Here is a 21,018-nt window from a genome sequence, read left to right on the forward strand (position 1 = left end):
AGTCCTAGGATGGATTTAAGGGGGGTTTTTCAGTAAATTTCTAAAAAGTAGTAATGTACTATTAGTAAGTTTATTTGAGCAGATATCGGAATGGGACATATTTTGAGGCCTAGATTTTATCTAGGCGCATCACCCTGATTTTTTTCGGATTTTTGGGTTGGGTAGTTTCCGAAAATGAGTCCTGTCTCACTTCAAATGCGTACATTTTGCCTCCTTACTTACGGACTTTGCAATTTATGTCAGAACTAATGTCAGTTTCGGAAAGTACAAATCGAGACCTTTCATTTGATACCCTACACACCTATATCCGGTGAAAAAAATTTTTGAACCCCCTCTTTGCATGTATGGGGAGCCCCTTTAAACTCCACCTAAATTTATGCCACTCGGTGTATGCGTGGGATTTCATAGTTCCCATCTGTCCACCAAATTTCGTTCGGATCGGTTCAGCCGTTTTGGAGAAAAATGCGTGTGACAGACAGACAGACAGACAGACAGACAGACAGACAGACATTGAATCGATTTTAATAAGGTTTTGTTTTACACAAAACCTTAAAAAAGAAATTTCGAAAAAGCACGTAAAAAATGGCTTCTAATGTGGTTTCACCCCTAACTCCCCTGTTAACGCCTAACTATCTGCTCCTTCGATTAAATTGTCTTGCTACTCCGCTAAGTTCCTCAAATATTTTGTGATTTACTCTGTCCTTATTTTTCCTCAATCGATGTTTCTCTCTCCTCCTTCTTCCGGCGATCGCACTCTTCCTAAGAATGGCCGTCCCATTTCGTTCCTTTCCTTCTGTTCCAAAATCTTGGGAAGATATCAGTGACTGTTGTTAAGCATAGATCCACTGTCTCTAACCTGATCGATTTCATCAGTTTTGAGGCCAAATGTCCAATTTCACGTCAAGAAGTACACTGATTTTACTGAGCCTTCGACACTCTTAATCACAGGATACTTCAGTCCAAATTCTCCGTCTCTTAAGGTTCCTATATCATTTACTTCATGGCTTGCCTCTTCGCTTCTCCTTACTTGTTCATGTTTGCTCTATGCTGACTATCTTAAACTGCTTTCCGCTGCCTTTCACCTATGGACTGTCTCTCTAATCAAACATAGATACTCTGGTTCGATGGTGTTCTGCTCATGGTTTATTGCTCACCCATTTCCTTTTCTTACTCTCTTCACGGATATTCCTTATCATATCAGATTGGCACTCAAGACCCCGGAGTCACTTAGGACAATAAACCTCGCCTCGAAGTCACCAAGCTTGTTGCGAAATTGTCGGGCTTTATACTTCGCTCCGTCTTTGATTTCGACTCCATTTTACGCTCCCTAACTCTCTTCAACTCCCTCTTGAGAAGTACTTTCGAGTATAGCTCCGTGATCTCAGTCACCCTCCCATGGCTGTGATTGTCTTGTAAAGGTGTAAGCAAATTCAACCGGTTGCTCTTCTTTAAGAAAAATGTTCACATGAATTAATTGGGGGGGTTTGGTGGACCTGTTCCGTCTGTAACCACATCACTTGACATTGTGTGTGTTATGATACAGGCAACGCAGACATTTTTAACGTGCCCTTTGCGGAGTTCGAAATCTATTTCCTCTATTTCCTATAACAACTTGGTCCGTTAAACTTATCTTCTTTTAGTGCTTAAAACCATAGGTTAAGGTTGATCTTCTGCCGGTAAAGAAGTCCTTATTCGTTTGGTGAGCTACTGCCAAGAATTGATTTGAGTTTGATTCTGCATGACCGGGTAGCTGAGTGGTTAGAGCACAAGGCTGTCGTACGGAAAGTCGCGGTTTCAAATCTCGCTGGTGTCAGTGGAATTTGTATCGTGATTTGACGTCGGATACCAGTCGACTCAGCTCTGAATGAGTACCTGAGTCAAATCAGGGTAATAATCTCGGGTGAGCGTAATGCTGATCACATTGCCTCCTACAGGGTACTGTAGTGTACCGTTACGGTCTTGAATGAAGTGCTCTTACACACTTCAAGGCCCTGAGCCAATATGGATTGTTGTGCCAACGATTGTTATTATTAAGGTTCTTACTTTTTACTTCTTCAGAGGGCAGTTAGTAATTGGGGTTTACTCTGTTTATTGTTCGTTGATAATAAATAAATAAATAAATATAGTCAGACAAGTTAGAGAAAGCAAACAATCTGGGAGTCTTTGATGCGTACATTCAGGAAGCCAATGACATGTCGAGACATTGTTGAGGTTTCAGTTGAAAGAAACTGGACCTTGGTCAAAAATGTCTTACGGAAATTCAGTACCATCGCTTGAGGAGGAGAAATTTTGAAAATGTCAAATAAATCACTCTTGATTATCGAACTTTGATGGCGATTGATGTAAACTGCCTTTAGGCTTAAGATTTGATAATTTTTTGTTATTTTTTATGTGGCAGAAACATTTAAAAATGCATGCAGCTCAATAAAAGAAAAATTCAGAGGATTGCCCATTCAATATATTTCACTGATAGTACAGTGTCCTTTAATCAGCATATGTAAACCATTTATCTCTAATTTCTAGGAATTCCTGTCGGTAGCCCCAAATATGGATTCAGTACCTTAGATTCGCGGAAAATTCGCCAACGAAAAATGGTGCGAAAAAGTTCACTACCATTGGAATCTGGCACCCTTCATCCAAATATGGGAATTTGTCGATCAGAAACAGCCCAGATTACTCTAGACTGTAGTCATGGCTCTGGGATCATCCTAGGAGCCCAAACAGTCTGTGGTCGTGGCATTAGCATAGCACAAATAATACCTGAATCCAATGCCGAAAGGTGTGGTTGCATCCAAAAAGGAGATAGGATAATTGCCATAAACAAAATGTACAATCTGGATGTGAATGCAGCTCGACAGCTTCTTGGAGATAATAACCCACGAGGGTTCCAAAGCCCTCATTGGGTTGAAGTGGAGATCGAATTTGATATGGCGGAGACGGTGATTCCGTCAAGTGGAGTTTTCAATGTAAAGTTGGCGAAGATGGGAAAGACTGGTTTAGGGATTACAGTGAATGGCTCTAATCACGGGGCGTTCATTATAACAGAAGTGAAGCAAGGAAGCCCGGCACACAGGACAGGCTCTCTTAGAGCTGGAGACATTCTGTTAGCAGTTGATTCACATCCTCTTCAACATTTCAATGTAGACGCCTTACTGAAGGATAACAAGAACGAATTCACTACTTTAACCATTAAAAGAAATGCCTTACCTGATTTTTTGTTCGATGCTCAGCAAAGGATGAACCCAATCTATGGGAATTGTGGCAACAATGATCACGATATATACTCGTACGGACCACGCTATGGAGACACTTCAACGTTTAAGTCAACAACTCCACAGCCAGATTACTTTCGAATGGATGATATGAAGCAGTCCATAGTTCAAATAAGGAGGCCTTATGCCGCTTCTAAGGCATCCGATAAACCAACAATCGGGAGAGCTGTAGGAGCAGAGCAGACGCAAAGCCTGACAACGGAAATTGCAGATGAATCTTATCATGATCTGAGTCCTTATGAGATAGACTATCCATCGAGTAGGTTTATGAAGTGAGTATGAATTGGGAGTTAGAAGCCAGGATTTAATTGTGTGATTGCCTTACGTTTTTCAGCATTGATAGTCCAGACCTTCCTCCACCCATGGAAAGTAAAACTTATGATCGTCACCAATATGTAACAACGGTGAGGCTGGAGCCAAATGGAGGTCCTCTTGGCATTACGTTATCTGGCAGTGAAGACTTGCAGAAACCGATCATCATTAGCGGGTTAATTGAAGGTGATTAACGCAAATGGGGAATTCTAGACTTTTTATGTTGATTGCGATATTTTACTGTTAGCTCCTTATCGAGCTGTAGATTAGATCTGGGAGGCAAATATTTTAAAAGATTTTTTATTTCAGGAGGAGTGGCATATAATACGGGAAAAATTCGTGCTGGCGACTGTCTTCTGGCAATCAATGGGGAATCAATCCAGGGAATGCCATTATCACATGCCACCAAACTTTTACAAAATTTAGACAATGTTGTGGACTTAAAGATAATCCGAAATGGTAATGGTAAGCGTCGCAATTGCGTCAAATTAGATAACCTCATCAAATTATTGTAATTAATGATTTCTTTTCGGCAGAGTCCGATAGTCAACAGACTGGCGAATCACAGAGCAATCTGCCGCAACCACAAGCGGTCTATGCCAAAGTCCAAAGAAGGCCGCGAAGTCCATCGTTTACGGATCTTCTCTCCAACACGAGTAAAGATAGTAAACACCGGATACTTCATGTAACCTTGTACAAAGATAAGGTTTACGACGATTTCGGCTTTTCAGTATCAGATGGGCTGTACGAAAGGGGAGTCTACATCAACCGGATTCGCACAGGGGGCCCCGCTGATTTGGTTGGAGTACTGAAACCTTTTGATAGGATAATGCAGGTAATATATGGATATGGTCGAAAAGTGATGTAAATGTGTTAATATATTCATGTGAAACATTTTAAAGAAAGTGCTGACGATTAGTATGATAATAACAAAAAACCGACATCAATATTTTGTTGTTCCAAGAGTATTGCGGGAAAGGGAATTCGGTCTGATGAAAGTAATTCTATTTCAATGAAGCTTAGGATGATGAAAATCGAAAAAAGCCCGGAATTCATAGTTACGTGCTTCCGGTATGAAAGGATTTTGGATCTTCCTATACAATGAATTTTGTTATAAAAGTTAAAAGAAATGCAATTGGGTTAGGTGTCTGCTTAGTTCGAACTTTTAGAGCCAGATTTTGTATGTTATTTACGATGGGTAATATGTACTCATTACGTAAAAGGAAACAAACGCCGTCTCGTGATTATGGGGACGAGGGTGCTGCGCTGAAGCAATGATGTGACCCCCCACGATAACCCCTTATCCCACCGATGGTAACTCGCTGACTACACTTAGCCCTAGCACACAAGTCGAAGGAAAATAGTTAAAAGGTCCGAGACAATCATGGTTTTACACGCTACATAATGGCCTGAAAATAACTCGATTGCACCCGGGACAACTCTACTTCTGATAGACTCTTCAGTTCTTGGCTGTAGCCCCTACAATATTTTGAATTTAGAGGTACACATATACGAGTGTGTAACATACATATATTTACCATACCGATGGGTGGAGTATTTTGATGAACTACTTAACAACCAAAATATCGGCGAGTTATAGGTCCCGCCAACTGAAGTCGACCGACAAATGTTGCCACCACCAAGCATAGAAGAAACAGTCCGTGCAATTCATCGGCTTAAAAACCATAACCTTCATCCAGATCGAACAGGCGGCGCGAGATCTTGGGCTGCACATTAATGAAGGCAAGGTGAAGTATTATACATGGTGGCAAGGTCAGCACCAAAAACCAACCAACCAACAACATCAAACCGCACTGGTCAAACGGGAAGAATAAAGATAGGAAACTACAACTTAAAGACTATTGATAATTTCTCCTATCTAGGGCCGAAAATCACAACCGATAATGGCTACGATGATGAAACCCGCGCACGGCTGTTGGCAGCCAACAGAGCCTATTTCAACTGACAAAAACTGTTTTGCTCGGAACGTCCCACCATAGGGTCAAAGCTCTTACTTCATGTACTCCTCGCAAACCTGGGTTCTTACTAAAAAAAATTGCGAACTCTTGGCCTCGTTCGAGAGAAGAATCCTCCAAAGAATGTTTGGCCATTACATGAGGGTGGACGATTCCGTAGCCTACATAACGACGAAATCTATAACGAGCGTTTGGTTATGGATAAAAGACGGCTCAACACTTAACCCGTATGGATGAGAATGATCCAGGCAATATCTATGGTAGAAAAAGAAGACGAGGCAGACCCTGCCAGAGATGGAGCGATGGCGTAGGTCAGGATGCCAGACAGTTTTTAGGGATATCGGATTGGTGGACCTCATCGCAAAACGGGGGTGTCTGAGGTTCTCTATTAAGGCAGGCCTAGACCGGATACCGGTTGTAGCGCCATTGATAATGATGAAGGTGTCCAGGTATTATTATATGCACATATATATGTGTGAATCTGAAAGAAAAATATAGTTATTAATGCAATCGGTCTGCTGGTTGTCTATCTGCTTTCTAAGTAAGCAGAAATTCTTAAAAGACATTGGCCTTGATACGCCACAGTGTGGTGTTTGCCCGCTAACACGCTTTTTGACTCGTCTCCAGCTTCGTGGAACTATAATAAGGTAGTACTACAAACTAACTTATTCTACTTAGTTTGCGTTTCTTCTATATCTGAAGTTCGTAACCGCGTTAACCTGGTTTTCTCAGCTTTTCTTAGTTTACTTGGGAAAAATTTGATCATAGAGTTAATGAGTTGCATCCCAATACTCCTGGCATGCAAATGTTTTCCGATCCAGCTTTTTGCGATACCAACATTTTATCTAAGGTTTCTTCTAGGTTTTTGCTTTTGTCCAAGAATCTCCGAAGCCTGTAGAGGCACTGGCAGTATTCCCTCAAGATTTGTCTGAACATCAAATTCGATGGGAAACGACCAAAAGGTCGACCGAAACAACGATAGTTTAGTACGCTAAATGTTGATTTGTGAGTCTCTTTACTCTATCCAGATCAGACCTATGACCAAGTAAAATGGTGCAACCGATCAAGACGAGCAGACCCAGTTCTGAACGGGATAAAGGCTGCGGAAGAATATATGGTCAAAAATATTTGGTAATATCGGTTGCCTAGCTTTGACATTTGATGTTGGTGATATAATATCACGATATTCTTCTTCTTTTTCTTCAGCCTTTTTCCCGTTCACAAGCGGGGTCGGCTCGTCGTGATCGGTTTCGCTATTTGGCTCTATCGAATGCCTGATCTGGGTGCGATCTTGAGGCTTTTAAATCCCCATCCAGCGTATCAAACCACCGTTGTTTCGGCCGGCTTTTTGGTCGTTTACCATCGACTTAGATGTCAGGAACAAACCATAGAAGCAGTCAGGCTATACAAAAGGGCAACTTTTAAATCACTGAAATCACCCGGACCAGATGACATAGAAATCTTCTTAGAGTTTCTTTTAAGGGTGGTAAGTACAGCCCTGGGGTATATACCACAGGTATGGAGGTAGTGATCTTTAATCTCTCACACCAATTTGTCTAACATATTTCGTACTCAAAACGGTGGAGAAGGTAATAGACAACTATATTAGAGCAAACGTTCTAATGCGCAATTCCCTACAGCAGTGTCAACACGCTTACCGGGGAAGACGCTCAACCGAAACTGCTCTGTATTAGCTAACGAATGTATTACGGAATGCGAAAGAAACAAAAGAAATAGCATTGTGTCTGTTTTTGGATATCGAAAAGCGTTCGATAACACATCAGATATAAGGTGCCCTAATCCGCAATGGAGTTGGGAACAGCCTGGCTTTCTGGATGGGTAAAATTTTAGAGAGAAGACAAAGATGGGGGTACTATTCCGCTTATGTGGAGTATGACTAACTCCTGGACGAACTAACAAATATTGGAATGCAGGTCCAGGGTTACGCTGACGACATTGTTTTAATCTGTAGGAGCAAATATGAGGATACCCTTTGGGATCAAATTCAATCTGGAATAAGAGTTGCTAGTATCTGGTGAAGAAAGGCGGGTTGCGTAGCAATCCCGCCAAAATCACGATAGTACCGTAAGTTTATATGGCATGGAGATGAACCGAGAAATCGAGGTCAAATATTTGGGAGTTACGCTAGACCAAAAATTACCCTGGAAGACCTATGTCGGAAAGCTACGAGGGCTGTGATGACCCGCAGGTCCATAGTAGAAAATATTGCAGCAGACTGAATATATAATATGCAATAGTAAGGGCAATGATTACCTATGGGGCGGTAATCTGGCAGAAAGAGCTGAGTTCAACACACAAGCCAGGGAGTTACACAAAATCCAAAGACTGGCTTGCGTGTGTATCAGTGAGGCAGTGAGAACATGCCCAACCGCATCGCTGGAGGTCCTTCTGGAATCAATCTCTCGTCATCTGCACCTATAAATATAGGCTAGAAGGGCAATCTTCAGGATGGCCGGTAGTATAAATAAGGTGGGGAGCTGCCTTAATCGAAGGAAGATTGATATTCTTTCTAGGCATACCTCGAATCATGATACCAGGGGATAACAAAACCACGAGATTAGATTTTTGTTTGCTACTTGTAGTCTAGCCTACAAACTAGAATTTTTACTTTTAAATGTAAATATATATTTCGGGAGCGGTTGCAATTGCAATTATAAGGTTCGTTTATACTTACTATTCAGGAATTACTTAAATTACTTCTAAAAATTGTTTAAACTATCACCCTAATTACTTGCTATCTGCGCGGCGAGTCTTGTTAAATTCGAGGGGCAGTTACATGAATCTGTAATAACCCCGCTTTATCTCAAAATTTGTAAACTTTTCCAAGGGTCCAAGGTTGTCGTTCGGTTTGCGTGACGCAGGAGCTCAACATTTTTCCATTGAACGGTATGGAATTCTTCGACTATGCGCGGTACAATTGACGATCTTATGCACGACTTTTGTTTCCAAACACTATTTGCCGCTTCCTTGATGTGCTCATTAAATTTACCCGTTATCAGGCGTTTACACTGTCTTATGTATATTTCGTTACACATTTTATCGTAATTACGCTACACGTTATTTGGTCGATCCCGCTTTTTTTCTCCGGTGCCAAAGGATCCTTGATGCGTCTTAGTAAATTCCGCAAGGTGGACGATCGAATCTAACCTACGATTTCCAGTTGAAACTTTTTTATCCAATTCCTGATGTTGTTAAATAGGTAGGTGTACCAACTGGTCCTCCAGGTTGGGGGTTCGGTAGAACTGACAATACAAAAAACCAACGTTACGAAGCCACAAAAGGAGCCTCGGACAGGATGGATTTCAAAACGATGAGCCCAGCAATGACAACGGTATAACGATTTGCTTATTTTCCAATGGAACGTGCGTTCCCTGTACATACCGAATGTTGCTGAGCAGCTAGCCGATACCCTGTCCCAATATAAGGCTGATGTACAAGAGATGCGCCGGACAGGGACCGGTTTCCAGCAGAAGAGCCGCTACACCATATATTATAGCCATGTACTCGGAGTAGGTTTCGTAGCCAGTCAAAAAATGAAACCTGCTGTTATCGGCTTTGAAAATATAAACGAACCTACAGAGGAGACTGCAGAGTCGGAGAAGGAAATCTTCTATGAGGCAGTTCAGCGGACCCTCGGCTATCATAGCTTACATAGGGCTACCAGTGATAATGGACAGCGGATTTTTCAATTAGCAGTGTCACACGAAATGGTTGCTGAAAGTACCTGGTTTGTGCGGAAAGTGGTCCACAAACAAACGTGTGCCTCTTCAGACGGCACCACTTTCAACCAAATTGGCCACGTGCTGACCTCTCAGCCTTGATGAATGTCAGAACATATAGGGGGGGCCATATAGAGTCGGATCACTATCTCGTTGGCATGGTGCTCCGAGCACGAATAACAACACCACCCAAAGGTCGAATAACCCCATACGCTCAGAACATCATTGGCCCATTCCAAAGAGGCTTCGCTCCAAGCAAATCAGCAACAGATCAGATTTTCTCTCTGCGGCAAGTGAGGCCAGATAAAAGTAGCAGGGTCACTCCCGAGACCATTCAGCGTGAACAACGGTCTAAGACAAGGGGATGCCCTCTCATGCGTCCTGTTTAACCAGGCCCTGAAGAAAGTGATTTGCGATGCCACCCAACTACTTGCCTACGCTGACGAAATTGACATAATGGGAAGAACAACCCGAGATGTACAGTCTACCTTCATCCAGATCGAGCAGGCGGCGCGAGATCTTGGGCTGAACATTAATGAAGGCAAGACGAAGTATATGGTGGCAACGTGAGCGTCATAACTGACAAAACGAACAACATTGAATCGCACTGGTCAAACGAAAACAATAAAGACAGGAGGCTACAACTTTGCGACCGTTGAAAATGTCTGCTATCTACGGTCGAAAATCACAATCGATAACAGCTATGGCGATGAAATCCGCGCATGGTTGTTGGCTGCCATTAGAGCGTATTTCAGCCTACAAAAACTGTTTCGCTCAAAACATCTCACCATAAGGTCAAAGTTCTTACCGTTCAAGACAATGATCTTGCTAGTCCTTATGTATTCCTGTATGTGTTCCTGTGTTGTGGATAACATCCGGTTCAATAGGGAATCCGCATGGATGACGGTGATCTAGCCCGAAAAGTCCATAATGCCAATATCTATGGTAGAAAAAGAAGACGAGGCAGTCCCTGCCTGACATGGAGCAATGGCGTAGGCCAGGACCCCAGGTAACTTTTAGGGATATCGAATTGGTGGACCTCGGCGCAAAACCGGGGTGTCTGGACTTTCTTATTAAGGCAGTCCTAGACCGGATAGCATACGTTGCGGCGTTGACGTTGAGGATGATGATTTTTTTGGGAAAATGTATGATGTGGAGTTGCTGGTATCGTTCTCTGTGTTGCTGCCGGATTACCGTGTATCTCGAACTTAAGCTTTCCGTTAGAGTTTTCGATATTCATATCTAGGAAGAGTAGAGCCGCATCCTTTTCTATCTCAAGCGTAAACTCAATTTTATGATGAATCTTGTTTATAGAGGAGATGATCATGTCCATATCGTCTCTTCTAACAATCGCAAATATGTCGTCTAGATACCTAAACCATATCTTAGGCATTATTCGCTTCGAATCAATTTCTTCTTCGATTGATGACATGCACTTTTCAGTGAGAAATAGCGAGAGGGGTTTCCAATCGCTACTCTCGAAGTAGTTTTCTAGAATCTATCCCGGAACGTAAAATAGTTTTCATTCATGCAGAGCATGACAAGGTTTACATAGATTCGAACTTTTCTCCAAACTGGCTCAGCCATCTCTCGAGCCCGAAAATTGACTCTTTCACAGGCGTGTTTCGAAACAATGTCTTCACGTCGAACGACACCATCACCTCGTCCTCACCTATCCTCTCAATGCGTTGCAGCTTCTGTATTAGTTCATGAGAGTTAGCCACTGAATACTTACTATTCGTCGTCCCAAGGGCCCGGCACTCATTGATCAACCACTTGGCGATGTTCTACGTCGGTGACTTCTAGTCGGCAATGGTTTCTCGCATCTCGTCCCTCTCCTTGTGGATTTTCGGTTGACTTCTGATTCTTTGTCTAATGTTCGGGAAATACCACACTAGCTTCTTTCAACGCTCGATCGACCCTCTTGATAGATTCAGGAAGCGGAATGTGGCAGTTTTCTCAGGCAAACTTCGTATTCTATTTACGAATCTAAGTATATGTCAGCTGTCTGCTTTGCTAGAAGAACTTTATTCTGGTTCTAATGGGTCCACTGCGAGAAGGTTCAGTTATTTTTGGAGTCTGCAACTTATCCCGATGACTGAAGCTAGTTTGATTTCTCTTGTGTAATATATTGCTCGGAAGACAGCGTTGCCAACATTTTAAGATTTTCGCTTTTGACTGGCTCAAGATGATGCTTCGACTCATTAGGCTAGACGAATAGCGAGTGCTATCTGCACGTATTTTTATGTTTTGTTTTTATTTTCACTACGATTCGATCACAAGATTAAAGAATGGTATGAGTAAAAGGTTATTTTTTCCAGGTCAATGGAACGAAAACTCAAGATTTCGATTGCTGTCTTACTGTGCCACTTATAGCAGCAGCGGGCGATAAAATGGATCTGATTCTGCAGCGAACTTTAACTGAATAAACCGGACATCTTCCACCATAAACCAAAGAATGATCAATTACATACAATTATGCTGATAGTAAAAACAATCCAAAGGCCTTTTAGACAGACAACATTTTTATACAAAGAAATAACCAAAAACTCCACAAAAGATTCTAGCCATAAGATTGAAGAACCAAAAATTTATTGTTATTATATTTTTTAAGCTTCCAAGAGTGTGTTTGTTTGTTCCGAATATGTTTTCCGACTTTGTTTTGTTAGGCTACGACTGAACTGTTTGCATTTTCAATAACACAACTTCCCAACACTTAAACTTGTAAGAAAATAACCGAAACTGATACGCATATTACACACAAAGATACTTTAGCAGTCTAACAGTGTTTAGCTTTTCGCAGTAATTATTAAAGACATTTACATAGATATGGAATTCCATAAAATAGCGACGATTATAATCCATAACAACATTATTTGGGTAGATCAATAGTTGATTGAAGCAAAATATTTATGCAAAATGATGCAAATGAATAATATTTATTTATAGATGAATCATTAAATGAATTTATGAAATTTCGAAGGAAACTGCCTACAGAAAGGAAGTATAAATAAAAATATAAAATGTTTTTCATAGAAAACGCAGTTTGTATTTTGTTTTGAATGTTTATCCCAGATGTTTAAGGAAGTGCTTGTTCATAGATAGATAGAAACGCTGATAATATTTTGATGTTTATTGCACACTCCGAGCTTTTTCCGACTTTCCATACAAATACTTTGGACTACTCTCCGTAATACGAGGTTCAATTGTAATATTCCACACGTAGAATAAGTTTTCATGTTTTCGAAAACTATTTGAATATTGAAACATACAAGTTCAGGGATCAGTTTAGTTTCATGTTAGTTACAGATAAACATCGTTGATAGACGACACATGGAATGTGAGCGAAAGTCGAAAGGTCTTAGGTTAGTGTGACAAAGTCTCCTATATTAGGTAATCGAATTCAATCAAGGAGGCGATTGGGAGAATGGCGCTCTAGAAAGTTCTAAAGCGGCTTGATATTGTGTAATAAATTCTGTTGTGTAGCTATATATGTAAGCATAAGCATTGCAGGAAATCGTACAGGACTTAGATAATTGGGTGGTTCATCTATTCAATAAGCCTTGAATATTCGTGTCGATGACATGAACGAAAACTGCCCAGGCATGTGGCGCAACTAGGAGCAAAGGCAAGTATTGCGTCCTTATAGCTTTTAGCTGTCAATCAAAATTTAAGTTAAATTTTCTCCACATTTTGAAGCGACATCTTATATCACCTAAATGGTAACGCATTAGCGCCTACTGATTTATAGAATCCAACATGAAAGAATATTTATTTTTTGCAGGGTTACTTACCCATCATCTAAGTTCAATTCGAACTAATGGTGTAGTATTAACTATAGTATGTCGATCAAGTCTATAACCGACAGGAACTTCAGTATGTTCCACACTTTCAACTGATTCAGCACGGCACGGTATTAAGCATTCTCCCATGTGCCTTAGCCTACTATGCACAGGTGCTGGGCACTGTCGTGGAACATATATAGAGTTTTTATCACTCTCCTCACAGCATCTGCTAGTGTCCGTAGATATTCCGTAGCTTCCTCAGGTGATAATTTAGCCTGCAGTGACAAATAAGTATCTCCTTTGAGCACGGCGACTGTTCTATTCCTGGTAGGTTCGCACAACAAATTTCCGGCAGCCGTTCCTCTTCATTTTTCAGCGTCTTAGACATGAATCCCTTTCCGATTCCACAACAGGGAACTGGTTCATATACTTAACTATCCTTCCCAGGACCCGCATATAGCAAAATGTATTTCACTACTCCTGCGATAAGCAGCCGACGACTAGACTTTAGCCTTCCAATATTTGGCATCTTCCTTGCTAGAGATGAACTAGCCCTCGCTGCCTTTTCGCGAGCATAGTCCAGGTGCCTCTTGAAGCTTAACTTGGCATCGGTCATTACCCCCAGGTATTTATTGATTAATTTTGAAACCATTTCGTAATTATCCAGTATTGTTTTTCCTGCAATTGGTAATAAGAATCGCCTCCGTCTTATCTTTCGCCAGGTCCAATTTCACCATTTGGAGCCATGCTTTGATAGCGTGAATGGTTTCACTTGCATACAGTTCCACGTGTTTCGCAACTACTACCACTGCCAGCTCGTCTGCAAAACCAATCAATGTTGCCTCCTTTGGCACACGAGCACTCCGTCATACATTATGTTCCACAGTAGCCTTGGGGAACACCTGCTGTCACAACATATTCTTTTGGTCCGTCGTCCGCCTCGTACCAAAGAAATCTCTCCGACACCAGTTTAGCCAGGGTGCCTTTAATCCAACCCCAGCTGTCTGGGTTAAAGACATTCCTGACATCCGGCGTTACCACCGCGCAGCACTTGCCAGCGGCCGATGCCTCTAGGGCCAGGTCCACGACGAATGGCATCAACCGTGGACCACGCTTTACGAAACCCATACTGCTGCTTTGAGAGACTACCTAGCTAGCTTGACGAACGGAAGCAGCCTGTTGCATTTCAGCCTCTCCAACATCTTCCTCATAGTGTCTAAAAGATAGATAGGGCGATATGAAGAAGGTGCGCCAGGTGGTTTTTGGTGCTTCGGTAGCAGAAACAACCTATGCATCTTCCACGGAGCGGGAAACACTCCTTCAGCTATGCATGATTCAAATGTACTCATGAACCATGCGGACCTAATTTTAGCAGCCAACTTCAGGGCTTTGTTCGGAATCCCGTCCAATTCCGAAACGTTATTGTCTCCAATTCGTCCACAGAGCTCCCGTAGTTTGTCTTCGGTCACCCTGGGGATTGTGAGATCGTTCTGTTGAACCATTGGATGAGGTCCGCTTTCTTCTTGTTCTGGAAAAAGGATTGCGAATATTTTGAACAAGTGTCGCCGGCACGTCACACCCTCGGGTTCGTATTCACTTCAAGGTACAACTTTATTCCTTTACCCTGCTTGTCGTCTACTTACCCATACCATGCACTATCGTAATTTCGGTACGGTTCACGTATTACCGCGACGGCCACATTTGTCTCTCGAAAGGTTTGCGAGAGCAAGTCTTAAGCTTGGGCCTTTTTTTCCTACACCGCGATAATATTTCTATCCCTTAATATTATTAATTGCTTGATTCCCCCGGAGATTTTAAAGATTTCCCTTTTGCAGATTTAGGCGAAATTTTGGATATTTCGCACGGTCTCTATCAGTTATTCTTTTTGTGCTATTTGAAATAATTAGCCAGTTTTGTATAAAACAAAACCTATTAAACTGAGTTTACTGTCAGTCTGTCTGCCCGTCTTTTTGTCGTCTTTTTTCGTCTCTGGAAGGTGGAAAGGTTCACACCCTACTGCTGGCCTCTGCCATGTGATACTCTTCCTCACTGAAACCACCTACTTTTCTTTCAATTCTCCACAAGGGACTGGTATAAAGCATTGCATCGCGGAACTCAATCAGGTCTTAACTGTTTATTGTTCTCTGGAGAGTACGTCCTTTTTTATTTTGAGAAGCTCTTACTTGTGTTGGTTAGGTTACACCCCAATAGGTCTTGACCATGTTTTTAATCGCCTGGTGCAGCGAACCATGTGTTGTTGGTGGGGTAGTCCGACATGCTGTTGTATGCGAATGGAAAGGATGGATCCCGCTCCTGCATGGTGGTCTCAAAACATCTCCACGCTAATTTAGCTAACGACCTATGTGATGGTGACATCATTACAGTCAAACTAGTCACAAAAAACCAGCAGGGAGGTAAGTATTAATCTTTTTGCATATTTCCCCTATATCGCAGAGAAAGTTGCCAGTGGAACATTTATCAGATTTATCCAATATGCCAAAAGTAGAGGTATGGGAATAGTAGCAGGATGTCGACACCCACCACATATGCTGTGGAAGTTCCAATGTCATCGCAAGGGGATCCAGACTATTAGAGTATTTGGTAGGAATTGATCTACAGATCCTCAATTTGGGTAATGAATATCGTAACATCGCGGTGGCATGATGAGAGATTGTGTGACGTATAAAGAAGGAGAGAGCGCCCGAGTTACGATCGGACGGATCGGATGGAGACGCATAAAATCCATTATTGGAATTGAGAAAACAACCCAGATGATCACAACTATCATGAGATTAACTCTCTTGAGGCAACCTCAAAACTGAAGGGGATCCTTGTAAAAGAACGTAGCCAGAGCTCGGTTGTGTACGTTTACTGAGCGGGGAAAACACAGAAAGCGATGAAGAAACGGCAAACCATTTGCTTGAAGTACACTTCCCAGGCACGATTCAAAATCTCGCCGCATGGCAAACTAGAATCTGGCATACAAGTCTGGGGGTCCGAATGGCATCATTCCTGCGCTAGTAATGGAGGGAATGGATTCCCCGAGTTTACATATTCGGAATATATGCCATGCATGTCTTGTACACACTTATTTTCCATTTAACTGGTGTGATGTGAAGGTGATATTTATTCCCAAACCAGGAAAATCCATCTACATAGACGCAAAAAGCTTCCGACCGATTAGTCTAACGTCCTTTCAACTGAAAGGACTGGAGAGACTAGTAGATCGGTTTATAAGGATTACGTATGTTATGATGTAGCCACATCATTATAGGAAACAAGCCTACCATAAAGGCAAATCCACGGAGACAGCACTCCATGAGCTCACGACAAAAATTTAAAAGGAGATGACCAAAAAAGAGTACTCTTTACGCCCATTCATTGACATCGAAGGTGGCTTCGCGGCAATTTATGATGGGCCAAGGCAGCATGGAATCAATCCGCTGTTAATCAGTTGAATCCTTCACATGCTTGAGTGGAGAAAAATCCGCATACGTCTATTAGACAAGATGTCTTAGGGGCTACCCAGAGAGAGGGGTTCTCTCTCTTCTGTTATGGTTTCTGGTAATGGACACCTTGTTATGGCTCCTGGAACATACAAAGGTCTTTGCACATGCATTTGTGGACGATCTATTCGTGATAATTATGGGAAGGTTTGCGGATTAGTATGGACTGCTTGAATACCACTCTGCAGGATATCCACAGTTGGTGTTTCCATAATGGAGTGACGGTGGCGGCTAGGAAGACTGTACTTGTTACGTTCATTAGGAACGTCAAGTAGGGCAGTTTTGTGCTACCCCTCTCAGGTGGGGGAAATCCAACAGGTACAACTAGTCAAGTATTTAGGAGTACGTCTTGACTCCAAGTTTACATAGAAATACTATATTCAAGAGCAATATGAGAAATCTTCCAGAATGCGCTGGTGCTGTAGGACGGCGATAGGTAAGACCTGGGCGCTTTCGCCGCAAACGATTCATTGGATGTGGTCGAGATTGATGTTTTCTAATAGGAGGAAGCAGCTGGCGTAGATACAAAAAGCTCGATTGCCTAAACATTATTGGAGCAATGGGTGCTACGCCAAGCACGGTACTCGAAGTTATCCTAGATGTACCCCCCATTCGTTTGGAGGTGAAAGGAAAAGCAGCCAGCCATGCATATAGAGTCTAATCGATACCGATACCATTAGCGCATGGAAAGGCAGGCAATCATACCCTCTTGTCTCCATCTAGAAATTGATGGACAAAATGGTAGTTCAATGGCCATGAGTCTTTCGGGATTACAGATCTAATAATCTTCACCGACGGGTCAGTTATGGAAGACGTATCGGGCGTAGGGTGCACTCGGGTAATCCGATTGTAAAACTGAACCGAACCTTCGGAAAAAGACGACCACATTTCATTGGAAGTAGACAAAAAATTGCGACAAAAATGGTGCTGTAACACATTGAGAGGAAGGGAGGAGGAGGACGAGGTTTCTTCTTGTTTCCCAACGCGCCAGTGAAAGAATCAATTTTTGGACTCGAGAGATGGCTGAGTCAGTTTGGATCTGGCCCGGAATGGAGAAAAAAAGTTCGAATATATGCAAATCTTGTCATGCTCTGCATGAATGAAAACTATTTTACGTTTCGGGATAGATTCTACGAAACTACTTCGGGAGTAGCGGTGGAGGACCCCCTTCTCGCCGATACTCACTGAAAGTTCATGTCATCAATCGAAGGAGGAGGGATTGATTTGAGGGGAATAATGCCTAAGATATGGTTTAGGCATCTAGACGACATATTTGCGATTGTTAGAACAGACGATATCGATATGGTCATCTCCTCTATAAACAAGATTCATCATAAAATCGAGTTACACTAGAGGCAGAGGTAGATTCTTCCTAGATCTGAATATCGTGAACTCTAACGGGAAGCTGAAGTTCGAGATATACCGTAAGCAACGCAGAGAACGATACCAGCAATTTCACGCCATACATTTTCCCAAAAAAATGACAGCCTAAAATTGCATGATTCATCGATTGATCACACACCCTCTTTCGGAATACAGCTTCAATAAGGACCGACAGCATATTATTGTCACCGCTATTAAGAATGGCTATAATGCTCAGACGATTGAGGCTGATCATAAGGAAAATCAAACAACATAATAGGCATGCCTATATAACTTTATTTTCGCAGCTTAAGGAGGCAACCACAATAAGATAAGGGATAAGTATCCCGTATTCCTACCTTTTTAACAGCATTAGGAATTGGTTAAAAAAAGTTTCAATTGGAAGTCGTGGGTTTGAGTCGATAGTCCACCTTGCGAATTTCAGTGGGAAGCGTCAAGGATTGGCGGTAATTAACAGGTAATTAGGTTGGTAGTTTGAAAATTTTTTAAAAGTAATTTAAATCATTAGTGGACGAGTATAAAATAACCGTATAATCGCAATTGGTTTTAATAGCTTTGTACTAATGAAGGCGGTAAGTTGCTCCCGAAATATATATTCACATTGAAAACTAAAAATTGTAGTTTAGTGGAAGCATGGACATGGGGTAGTACATCAAAAATGGTATATTCGCACCTTTCGAACCTGTTCCGTCGCTCAGCGTTATGAGCACTAACCAGCAATGACACATAAAGCCAGTTGTTGTGGAGTTGCCTCCCGTTGATGCTGAAACTTGGCCGAATAAACAAAACATTCCGGCAGTCACTCAAATATCGCGAATAATGAGGAAGCTGACACACGGGCTCGCTAAGGGTCTGGATCCAGAATGGTAAGATCAGAACCAACTTTTAGCATCCGGTCATCTACCGTCAAGTCTTCTCTGGAGGGTGAAATTACAAAGATTCACGCAGCCGAGTGGAGAAATTTGAACTCCTGCCGCCAGTTGAAAATCTTTGAGGAAGACACCGAAGCCGCTTGAACAGCATTTCTGTTGCCCCGTAATAAATGGGACTTCAAAACCCCTGCTAGGGTTAAGGGCAGTGCTCCTTAAACTAGCATATGGAAAAATATGGGCGGTGATTTTGGCTATATGCGCCTGATATGAGGATGAAGAAGGCTCGGACCTTCGCTTCATATTCAGCTGCCCGGCCTTCTCAGATCCCAGACAAAGACACCTCGGTAAGGTTTTCTTCAACCAAGAACCTGCGTACCCTTTGCCTCTGCCTGCCCCTTCTCAGATTCGCAATAGCTATCAACCAGCGGGAAACCATTGAATAGGCGATTTACCGGGATGGTACAATGGGACCAATAAAGGCCTGAGTGCTTAGAGCTGTGGCTTTCCCTAACTACACTAAACTAAATTAACTAGGTGGTAGTATTGACAGAGGTTGCAGAAGTTCCTTTGCAAGAACGAAAAGTTGCATTTAACCTTAATTACATCGAAAAGTTAAACCAGCCAAGTTAGAGGACGTTCTATAGTAATAGAATTAACAAAAAATTATTTATTGTACGCCAAATCATTAATAGAAAAATTGTCATCAAATAATGTGTTATGTAATTTAAGAAAAAGTATGCAGACATTTATAGAAAGTGGAGATTTTTGGATTTATCAGTGACAACTGACGAGGTTTTCTACCATACTTTGAAGGTTGATATCCGGTGTTTTTCCATATTTTGAAGCTGTTTTCAGTGTCTATCTTCTCTTCTTGTGCGTAATGTTTGTATAGTATATTACAATAACATGTTAAGATCTACGGCATTTGTATGATAACAATCTTTCCCTGCGTCATGAGCCTTCATCGGCATCCTTTGAAGTTTACAAACAATAACGGACGTCATTTTATGGCGACCACGTGTTGAAAAGAGTTAGAGCTTTGTAAGGGAAAACTTTAACTTTTACAACATTTCTTCTCTCATGACAATATATACATACAATCTGCAGACTCGTAGGAGGAAAATCTGGGCTTGCCAAAGCTTTTATTTTAGGCCCCTTAAAGAAACGCCAGGCCAAAGAAAATCACCCTTTCTTTCTCTTCTTCTTGGATGACCTGAATGTGTATCTATCAGACAGGAGTTGTCTTACTGTTTTATGGCTGAATGTCGCGTCAATCCACCGGCAATATTGCGTTTCCTTTTTCTGATAAGTTCATAGAGGGAATTCGCAGTTGCCTATGATTCATATTGACCAATTTACAGAATAAAATGGTTTCCCTAGTTCCAGCTAGGTGTACAACTTCTGGGTTCAGTTGACCCCTCTGAAGCGCTAAAAATAGGATTTTAATTGTCTTCTGATAGCTTTATCAGTCATCGGTGCAATTATTGATTTAAATTTATTTGGTTACAACAATTCTAATTGTCTCGCGGGCACAGTATCACAGAAACGTGACTTCTGTGTTAGAGGAACTGCAGCGAACCCTTCGAATTTGATAAGATGATGTGGAAGATTCTTCTCTTCCCGTGAATGTCTGTGACTCGCTCATATATTCTAATGAATACATGTGCGTTTGGTCCAACGTTAACCACTCCACCCTGCAATAGACCCTTACACAATCAGCAACTATGAAGCAAATTATCAATTATTAATAACAATATTTGTAAAGCATTTCAAATAAACAAATATTTACTTTTTTTCGTTATGGTGGCTGTTATGCTGTTTGAATGGATGTAATGGACGTATCAAGAACGATTGCATGGTCGCTAACTTTGGAAGGGGATAAGTGATCATTTTCGGTATATTATGAATGCGTCAGTAGAGATTCATCTTAATCAAGTGTTAATCATTATTTGATATTCGGACCATTGAGAAGCATCGTTAGCAAAGCTTTATGAGCCTTGCATTCTAGCGTGGAATTATGTTGATAAGAATTTGGGGGCATAGTTGCTGAATGATGTTACCAGCGCTGTGTTGTATAGAAGTGGAATTGTTATGCTAATGAATATTGAAGGATAAACGTCAAAGCGCAGAGAGGTTACATAGGAACCAGTGGCATGCTGACTTCGATGGGGT

At 41.7% G+C, this 21,018-nt stretch overlaps 1 protein-coding gene across 3 annotated transcripts in view; it reads left to right on the forward strand.

Annotated features, from left to right (window-relative positions):
• Positions 1-12,324, forward strand: part of LOC119658023 (glutamate receptor-interacting protein 2) — a 76,556-nt gene extending 64,232 nt beyond the window's left edge. The window contains exons 7-11 of one of the 3 annotated variants that reach the window (XM_038065254.1): positions 2,524-3,544; positions 3,607-3,770; positions 3,894-4,043; positions 4,121-4,419; positions 11,622-12,324. In XM_038065254.1, coding sequence (XP_037921182.1) covers positions 2,524-3,544; positions 3,607-3,770; positions 3,894-4,043; positions 4,121-4,419; positions 11,622-11,729 — 1,742 coding nt within the window. In that variant the 3' untranslated portion in view covers positions 11,730-12,324. Of the gene's footprint in view, positions 1-2,523; positions 3,545-3,606; positions 3,771-3,893; positions 4,050-4,120; positions 4,420-11,621 lie in introns of all 3 variants that reach the window. The other 2 variants (XM_038065253.1, XM_038065252.1) reach the window with 2 other exon arrangements.
• Positions 12,325-21,018: the final 8,694 nt, after the last annotated feature.

The sequence above is a fragment of the Hermetia illucens genome, chromosome 5, assembly GCF_905115235.1.
Source record: "Hermetia illucens chromosome 5, iHerIll2.2.curated.20191125, whole genome shotgun sequence".
NCBI classification, from domain to species: Eukaryota; Metazoa; Arthropoda; class Insecta; order Diptera; family Stratiomyidae; genus Hermetia; species Hermetia illucens.